The sequence below is a fragment of the Zerene cesonia genome, chromosome 7, assembly GCF_012273895.1.
Source record: "Zerene cesonia ecotype Mississippi chromosome 7, Zerene_cesonia_1.1, whole genome shotgun sequence".
NCBI classification, from domain to species: Eukaryota; Metazoa; Arthropoda; class Insecta; order Lepidoptera; family Pieridae; genus Zerene; species Zerene cesonia.
In genome coordinates, this window is record NC_052108.1 from 1,248,777 (window position 1) to 1,259,163 (window position 10,387).

The 10,387-nt window shown below is 35.5% G+C and overlaps 1 protein-coding gene across 4 annotated transcripts in view; it reads right to left on the reverse strand.

Annotated features, from left to right (window-relative positions):
• Positions 1 to 10,387, reverse strand: part of LOC119840678 (protein lifeguard 1-like) — an 18,145-nt gene that overhangs the window by 4,090 nt on the left and 3,668 nt on the right. For 3 of the 4 annotated variants that reach the window (XM_038367377.1, XM_038367376.1, XM_038367380.1), the window contains 3 exons: positions 3,531 to 3,709; positions 1,570 to 1,665; positions 928 to 1,034 (listed from right to left, as the gene is read on the reverse strand). In XM_038367377.1, coding sequence (XP_038223305.1) covers positions 928 to 1,034; positions 1,570 to 1,665; positions 3,531 to 3,709 — 382 coding nt within the window. Of the gene's footprint in view, positions 1 to 927; positions 1,035 to 1,569; positions 1,666 to 3,530; positions 3,710 to 5,233; positions 5,376 to 10,387 lie in introns of those variants that run through there. The other variant, XM_038367378.1, reaches the window with a different exon arrangement.

The following is a 10,387-nucleotide window of genomic DNA, read 5'->3' on the forward strand; positions in this document are numbered from 1 at the left end:
GAAAAACGGGTGTGAGTTACATACATACATACATACAAACATACAAGTGAAGCTAATAAAAGCGTGTTAAAAAAAAAACACATTAAACGCTCGTCCCGGCTCCGCCCGGATATCAAGGTTTCTGCTCTACCCCAAAGGAGCGTATCCTACCGCCCATGTCAGATCACACCATGTGGAAATACGAAATTTCATCAAAATCCATTCAGTAGTTTCAGAGGGATTCGACGGACAAACATCCAAACAAACAAACTTTCACATTTATAATATAAATATGAAGTGTGACAGTTTGATATATGCTGCACACCCCAGGTAGTCATTTATTTACACAGTCATTAATTGTTATAATATAAATTTTTTCTATCTTTTAAATTGGATCAAAGTGCACATGCGTGCAGATTTGATTAAAGTCAATGTCACACGTAATATATATAACATTTAGATAACAAAAAAAAATCTAAACCGCTTCCCGATTGTCAGAACGTCTTCAAATTTAAGAAGAACCACATGACAAGCTTTGCGGTGTAGCAAGAATCATCAAAATCGGTTCACCCAGTAAAACGTTATAAGGTAAGAAACATAAAAAAGTAGTAGTAAAATTAAGAATCTCCTCTTTTTTTTGAAAGTCGGTTAAGAACTCGGTCTATCCATAGAATTCCTGCATCGATAGAGGGAGGATCCTTTTACAATGCAGGAAACCCATCTTCCTGCACATAACATATTTATAAATAAACTAGCTGCACCCGGCAAACGCTGTTCTGCCTTACTCTTATCATTTAGGCGTGTGAAAAATAGATGTTAGCCGATTCTCAGACCTACCCAATATGCTTACCAAATTTCAGAGGAATCGGTCAAGCCGTTTCGGTGGAGTATAGAGACTAACATTGTGACACGAGAATTTTATATATAAGATAAATAACCAATACTCACAAAGTGTATGTGTTCCTCTGCACCCACAGCTTAGTCGGCTCGTGGAATGAGAAGAGGGTGATGAACGCCATAGTGACCAGCAGCTGGCACATCAGTATGGAGTACACCTGCGAGATTATGTTTTAATATTTATACTGCTGTGGTGAGGATCTTGGACTTAAAAGTCAGGGGTTTGAGATTTTTATTAAACTTATTTTTTATTAGTATTTTCTTGTGTTTGATTTATATTTTATTGTTTTTATTTTGCTTTTGGAGGTTTTTAGTACGTGGATTGTTTTGGAGTATGTAAAATCTCTTTAATACAATCTAATGTGGGAGTCGAGTACTCTTTAGCACGAATAAGGTCAACTCGCACTGGGAAAGTACCACAACCCTACAGAAATAATAGCATGCTACTGTGTTTCATACGGTGCGTGGGGGAGCCGGAGGCCCGTTGTCTTTTCCTCACCCATGCAATTCCATTGCATCTTCCAATCGTCAATGCTTTCCTTATCACTCACCTCACAAAAGCGGACAGCGCACAACACATTCGCAGCGGCCTTGCCTCTACCAGTTACCATCATCCGAACCACCAGCTCAGCTTCCCGCTTATGGCATAAAACAACATAAGCTAACCATTTTATACATTTGTATCTTACTCACCTTTCGTATGAAAGATTTCCTGATGCTCTGCTCGTTGAAATCAAACCCCTTGACGTCCGCATCCTCGCCCAGACCGGCGGGACCACCGTACCCCGGCTGTAATGTAAAAACACAAAACAAAATTGAATATCATCATCATCATCATCATCATCATCAGCCCATATAAACAGTGGGAACACACTGCTGGGACACAGGTCCCCTATGAGGGTTCAGGCCATAATCCACCACGCTGGCCAAGTGCGAGTTGGCAGATGTCACGTGTCGTCGAACTTTTTAACTCTCGGACATGCCGAGAATTAAAAAGTTCAAAGAAGACAAAAGGCTCGACAACAAACAAAGACAAAGTAATAATACTTTCAACCCGCACTTGAACAGCGTCACAGCAAACACAGAACAGTAGACTAAGGAGTTATTCGCCTGTCTGGCGTTGAATGCACGCATTCAAACGTATATTTATTGCAGCAACTCGAGTCGATGCGAGATCGTGCAAATGTGAGATGTTGTATAAGTTTAGGTACTATGATATAGTGATACATTATGCCGCCATTCAAACAGATAACGATGATTACTCTACTATAAGCCTTACATCATATTGTGTATTATCATCTAATGGAATGAAATTCATATCCCTACAACTTTTAGCACTGTGATAAGAATAACAATGTTTTCTGGTGTTTCATTTCTGAATGAGAGCAGAAATTTATTATCAACTTGCCCCATAAGTCTTAAATGCATGAAACATGAAATGCATTCCGCCCCCCAGGTGTGTGGAGTGTGTGATCCCACATTTTATCAATTTTTAATTCGATTCCACCGCATCCAGTGACCTTCTAGAATAACTCGCTAGATATTATCAAAAACCCATTAACATGAATTGAGTTTACAATAGCGGCTATTGATCGACCACGAAATTAGCCACTCAAATGGATTATTTGTTCCTACTGCAATTGTTATAGCGACAGTTATGTATTGGAAAACCTTTTTAATTTTAGTAGGTGCATCTTTTTAGTGGCATACCTCTAAAAAGAGGCGTATTTTCGTAGTTGGTGTTTAGATAAGATTGAAATCAAACATGCCGTGTAATAAATGTGTTCTAGTTCATTTGGAATTCTAAAAAATTGACTGGGAAGGGCTTTATGTATTTTAATTTTATCGAGGCCGTCTTATTTCAAAGTTAAGAAATAGACTAGGGATTAATGTATTGGTTGTTGATTTACGGTCGAAAAAAACAATGTGTCTTCCATCCCAGGATAAGCGTCAATATCCGATTGTATGTTGACCTTTAATTTGTATGGCAATACAGAGATAATTTTTCTATTGTGTATGGAAGAGCTTTACTTAGAAAATTGATTGCTAGATTAATCTATCTTTGCGACTTTTGGATAAAGATTGATTGTATCACAGTGCGTTACTAAAGTTATATGGGCCAGAACAATACTTTTTATCTATATATCTGTCAGTAGGTTATGTTTTAGAATATTATCTTATGGATTGGACGCTTGCAAAAGAAACAGAGATCTCCTTAAAGTAAAATTTAAGTTATTTCAACCTAACAAAGGGCGTTGAAAAACTTACATTTTTGTTATACATGGAGTATAAACTTACATTAGAACTGCCACCAAGCCATTCATCCATAATCGTAAATGTTCATATTATAATAATTATTTTAGTTATCCACCCTTCAAAAAACACGGCACACTCGTTTTGCGTGTATTTAATACGTCAAAAGCTAGGATCATTCGCGTATAGTTATTTTTTTTTATATTATTAAACACATCCTTACAAACTTTCGCATTTATAATATTAGTAGGATAGGATATAAGTAGGAGTAGGATGCATGAGTATATTGTTATGTTTAAATATTTCTAATTATTTTTATTGTTATTTAGCTATTTGCTTCTTTTCAAGTCGAAGAAAGCGCCCTACAATCGCGAAAGCTTGGGTGTTTGTTTAAAACATACCTCGCCATATCCTGCGCCGCCATAGCCCGCGGGTTGGAATCCGGGCTGCGGAGGTGGGTAACCGCCCTGTGGATAACCGCCTTGTGGATAACCGCCTTGTGGGTAACCGCCTTGTGGGTAACCGCCCTGTGGATAACCGCCCTGCGGGTAACCGCCCTGCGGGTAACCTCCTTGTTGATCTGAAATCGTAAATATAAAATGAAACAACTAATTTTCTTTGAATTATTCTGTGCGGCTGCTGTTACATTGTGCGCTAGTGCGACTCTGTGTTCTTAGCTTGCGTTATAGAGATGAGTTTTGCTCGTTAACAACATCTGATGTTTATAAATAAATAATTGATCAGATAATAATGTATTTGCTTTCACACTAATTGCTTGACTTGCTGTACCGTGCCGTAACTCAGGCTAAAAAACAGTGATCAATAAATATCGTTTAATTTATATACTGACAGCGTATCAATGTCGCGTGTGTATGTACATGTTTTAGTTTGAATATACGAATTATTTATATATGATTAAGCCTATAATTCGTTAATGATTACATAAATAGCTTTAAATATATTATATATTAGTGGAAGTGTGTTGTGAATATAATCAATTAGTTGTATGGTTCAATGCCTTTATAACAACTTGTATTAACATGAAAAAAAACGCGTTAAAATCTTATATTTGTGCAACGAAGTGACTATCGTGTATAGTCGTTGCATTAGCAATAAATAATATCGCCTAGAAGCGGTCTTAGAAATAGCTGTGCTACTAGATTTTCGCTCGTGCATTCACAGCAGGTGGACAATCCCGGGGATTTCCCGCAAAGATCCCGTTCCCGTGTGATATCCGGGATGACAACTATTCAGTATCCTGTCTCGGATCACACACTATCTCTGTACCAAATTTCGTTTAAATCGTTCCGTGGTTTACACGCGAAGAAAATAGATAGACAGTTTCAGTCGCAATTATAATATTAGCAGCGAATAGTGATGCAAAGTTCATTACTAAAGCTTATAAAGTAATCTAATAAATAATACAACGGTACACTCCCGAGTCCTGACAGTAAAGGTCACTATAGAACTTCGATCGAGAGCCACTAGACACCGTGTCGCCGCCGTGACGTCACTGTGTAACGTTAGATAAGCAATGTAAACAATGACTTTCCAAGAAGCCTGTGTAGCCGATCAGAATATCCTATATCAGACCATTGGATTCGGGGAACAAATTAACGAAGATATCTCACCTAAATAAAATCAAATCATCGAGATTTTGAATGTATTGCATGAAACAGCACTCAATAATAACTCGTTAGAACAACGAACTTCTAATATTCTTATGAAACAAAGAATCATGAAAGAATCACCTCAACCAATTAAACATCCATGGGGTTAAGGAGTACCAAAACCAAATCAGTTTTTACTGTTGAATGTACAACCTCCTTCGCTTTTTGATACGGTCGGTCGTATGTTAATTTTTCATTATTTCACTGTACAATACTAAAACAATTACAAAATAAAACAATCATTCAACAACGTAGCCTCTATACTGCATAGGTTATTTATTCTCGAACAAACGAAAGAAGAAACGACATCTTCGTGTCAAAACAAAGAGGTAGGTAAGCATAACAACAATATGTTCTTTACTTTTGCTCAAATAAATATAAAAAAAACACTTGAATCACATTGTAACACAACTAATTCCAAACAAATACATCACCTTTCTCTTGCATTATCAATATTCGCCCAATCTTCCACAAAGTCAATGTAGATCACCTCAGGCAAAGCCTCCCGAGTCCTGACTGATATTCGCAGATGCAGACTATTCTCTGTGCGTCGTATTTACTGTCAATACGGACTAGATTGCTCTGCTCAATCGACATGCACATGCGTAGAAGTGCCAAGGGATACAGTGTCATAGTTTCGCGAAACGTGAATGCAATTCAGAACTTAGGGTTGCCTCCATTCGATATGAACGAATTATTATTGAAATGGGGCAATTTGTAGGGACATTTTCCTTCAAATGGCAAAGTTAAATGCGTAAATAAGTTTAATAATTTGCGATTGAGTTACCGTAATGAAACATATACAGTTTTCCTAATAGGTACTTATGTACAAATTTAAACAAGAATTGTGATTATCACAATGAATGTTGAGGAATTCCAATACGATTTTTTTTCTAAAAAATACAATCAAAAAAATACTACACAATTATATTACTTCGTCATTAATTTTGGAATCAACGGTAAAGTCACGACTCACGACTTAGCGGTATCACAAATATAATGTTTACAATAATAAAAAAAATACGTTTTCATAAATCCATTAAAATGATTGCTTAATTGAAGCCATGGCAAGCCAACAGGGTGTGCTCATAAATAACCAGCTCCCGTTGCCCCGTCACTAAAGCGGCTTGACGGAACACAGTGGGGTTTTAGTCGTTTACTCCTTCCCCAGAGGTCGAGGGTATCTATATACAAGATTTCCCCACTCAAACAAAAACCTGCCCGCCCTAAGTTCTTATCGTTCGTTGGTTATAGAGTTGGAATGACTCATATCATATTATATGATTTGTACCTGTGGGAAATATTTAAAACAGTAACATGATATTATGTCATACTAGCTGCGCTCCGCGGTTTCACCTACGTAAATCTGTATCCCGCAGGAATATCGGGTATATATTAAAATTTGCCAATATGTTATTCCAGTTGTCAAACTACCTATGTATCAAATTTCTTGCACTCGGTTCAGTAGTTTTTGCGTGAAACAGTAACAAACACACACACATCCTTACAAACTTTCGCATTTATAATATTAGTAGGCAGTAGGATTAGTGTTTTAACAACTAGAAAAACACGTGTTAAAGGTTTGTCATACGAACTTGGAGTCCATCCATGGTTTGGATGAAACAAATACGATGTTATTGATTTAATTTAATCATACATATAGATATTAATGTACATTTTTAAATAAGCATCTTTTCAACTTCATCACAGCGTATTAAATATGCTTAAATGACAAATCATTATAAATATATAGTGGCTATATAAATTTCAGCTTACAGTTTATGACTCGACAGTACAATTTCGTCTGATGTTTTTTCCTCAAAAAAATTATAATAAACTAATACGTTTCCATTGTTTCGTATTGTGTTATATATCAATAGATATAACATTTCACTGTAAAACATTCTAATACGTATAACGTGTTATACATACACACGTATTCATTTCAGACAATATAATTTAAACTAATATACGTGTATTTAATCATTGAACAATCTGTAGTATATTATGATCATCCGCAATCCGATAACTGAAACGACCTACAGACCTACAACGCGAATTCAGCTAGAAATCTATGACTCACTGTAAGAACAGTTGGATATTCGCCAACATAAATGAGATCACGCATACTTCTCCTCGTAATAGAGGGAATCCCCGCTAACAAATATGATGAACCACAGACAATCGATTACAAATTTGATAAACCCAGAGACGATTAGTTATAAAATTTGATAAACCAAAGACCAAGTACCCAATCAAGATGTAATAATAAACCAATTAAAGTGAAATATAGTTAATACGTAGATAGCATAGTGACAAAATGAAGCGTAAATGTAGAAATCAATAGGCATGCGATAAATAAAATAATAATCCCCAATTCCATCAAGGAGAGAAGATAATCCATATCCTTATCTTTCCTATACACAATAAAAAAAATCTTTATAATGAAAAAAAAAACAATATTTTTAACAAAAAACTACACCGCCCTCGAATTGTGAGAACTAAAACAAATTTAAACAGGACAACACACGGGAGGCACCACACACCAGCTTTCAAATAAATAAAAGCGTCATCAAAATCGGTTCACCTATTAAGAAGTCGGGGTAACAAAAAAAGTACAGTCGAATTGAGAACCCGCTCCCTTTTTTGTTCAAAAACTCTTAATAAAAATCAAATATCTTCTCATCCAGGTTAATTCCATATCTACACTAATATCATAAAGAGGAAAATTAAAGGATAAAGTTTGAACGTATTCAAAGACCAGAAATTTCCAAATTATATTACTACAAGAGAACATTATCCGTATGTTACATAAGCTGTGATATACAACACCTACTCGGAAGTGGAGCGATGGCGCAATACTCGTAAAGCTTTTGAAATCAATGATCAAACGAATAGATTACATTCTATATTAGAACTGATGACGTGTAAGACTTAATTACTATTCAAGTTAATTGTCTTAAAGGTGATAGCGAGCATGTTTCTATAATAAAGGGAAACGAAAATCATCTCAGCGCGAGTGTTTATTCAATTTACATGTATTGGTACACTGGAGTCTATTGAAAAAAATTGTGTCCAACGTCGGTGAACTACTGATTTGTAGGTATCAAAATTTGTGCATAGTATATCAAATATGACATATCTGAATTTAATATTCTAATAATTATATCGAACTTAGTATTTTCTTGTGTTTGATTTTACGCGAGTATTATACATTTAGAAATTAAAAACTGTTTAACGGATTTTAAACGCGGTTTATTCATTATATTACACGTGGTCACGGGGAGACTGTCTCCCCGCGCTCCACGCTCGCTGTAAAGTTGTCGAAACGTCGGGTTAATAATATAATGAATAAATCGCGTCCGTAAAATCCGTTAAAAAGTTTTTAATTTCTAAATATATCGAACTTTTAACGGATAACTCCAATCTAAAAAACACTTATTTTGACTTTAATTTTCTTTATGACACGTTAGGTGGCCCCGATATCCTGGTGCGCCGTATCACTGACACGGCGGTGGGTACTAGCTACGCCTCTGCTATGTCTATCCTACGAATATTATAAATGCGAAAGTTTGTAAGAATGTGTGTTTGTTGCTCTTTCACGCAAAGACTACTGAACCGATTGCAATGGAATTTGTTACGTAGACAGCTCGACAACTGGAATAACATATAGGCAACTTTTTATACCGATATTCCTACGGGATACGGACTTATGCGTGTGAAACCGCGAGGCGCAGCTAGTTGGTTATAAGCTTCAAAAATTTATCAACACATGATTTACACGAGGAATGTTTCTTTTTTATTCAATTTAAATAAATTCGATTATATACTTATGTTTCCGTCGACTGATTTCTAAGCTTTAAATTAGTTTGTGTTAAATTAGTTTTTCAACATAATATAATATATAAGTTAGTTAGTATAATACAAAATATAAGTTTTAGTTTCTTCACTCTGTTTCTTCCTACTTATCTATTGAATATTTGAACCACTTACAAGACGCCATTTATAGACAGCCGGTTTTTCGGATGCCGGTTTTATAATTTTACGATAATATGCACTGAGATATCTATAAGAACACAGTTTTTTAGAGTTCCGTATGTATCCAAAGGGTAAAACGGTACCCTTACTCTTATTTTCGACTTTTCTGTTGTCTGTCTGTCCGTTCGTGTGTCTCCAGGCTATATCTCATGATACCTTGATAGTTAGAAATTGAAATGTTCAATGATGTATTTCCGTTGCCACTTTAGTACCAAATAAGGAAATCGAGTTTAAGCGACGGACAGCACGGTCATGACCAATGATAATAACTATTCTTACGGAACCCATAATGCGAGTGCGACTCGCACTTGACCGATTATTCGCATACAGGTACAGCTTATTAATATGCAATTAAGCAGGTAGATAAGAATGTGATGATTTTTTAAAACGCGGTGAAACCAACATTAAAAGACGCTTTATATATTACGCTTTATAAAACCAACAGTAACATATAAAAACTACCCAAAACTACTCAAGGTCATGTGTAATGTTGGTTGAAAATCATTCAATTAATGTTTTGAATGAACTGAACCGAGCCATGCGTCACGAGAAAGTTGTATGTATCGATCAACACATACGTTTATTGTGTTTCAATAATTCTAGTACCTTCCGTAGTACCTTCGTGTTATTTGGATGACATTTTAAAACACGACAACGTTGTAAATAATCGTATTGCTTAGATCTGTTCAGGAAATGTTTATTTTTTTTATAATCGATATGCAGACGTTTGACCACAATCCCACCTGATGGGAAGCGGAGATGTGGCCTACATGGGTGCTCGGCTATCTAAAAATTATATAAAGATTATAGAGTTGTTCAGATAATGTCAAAAATTGTTATAACAACCTCGGTAGAGCACGTAAACTGTATGACTGATACATTTTTTGTTTAACTAAATCAGGGATAAAAAATTACATTAGATGATAGGTGAAGGCATGAGAAGCAATTAGTAGGCCAAGCCCACGAGCGGTTTATCAACCGACTTCGAAAGAAGAGGAGGTTCTCAATTCTTGGCACTTTTATTTTATATTTGTTACTTCAATTAGGTACTTCTACTAATTATTTTGTGCCTCAGTACTTTTGACTGGGAGAAATAATGATTCTTTTATTTATTTGAAATCTGTTGGTTTTCGTCTGGTCCCATTCAGATTTGATTTAATTTGTTTTTATTTTTAAATAGTTATATCAGTAAAGAATAAGGATACAAGGAGTGTTGACATAAGCGTAAAACAGTATCACGCTTTCACCACGGTAAAATCAATCATATCAACGTCTAATAAAATTGAAAATCCTTTACAATAAAAACGATAATTATTACAGTATGACGCCTGCTTTCGCCTACACGCGACGCAATCAAAACTCGCACACTATTGTGAGTTTGTGCATTGGTTCAAGGCTATTCATAAATAACGCTTTGACGTAATTCAATAGAAAATATAATTTTTTAAATAAATCCTCGTAATACTTCTGGGCAATGAAACTTTATTGTTACCATGAGATACGAAAAACCGGAATGTGATGTAATTGCTGTAAATGCTTTTTTAATAATT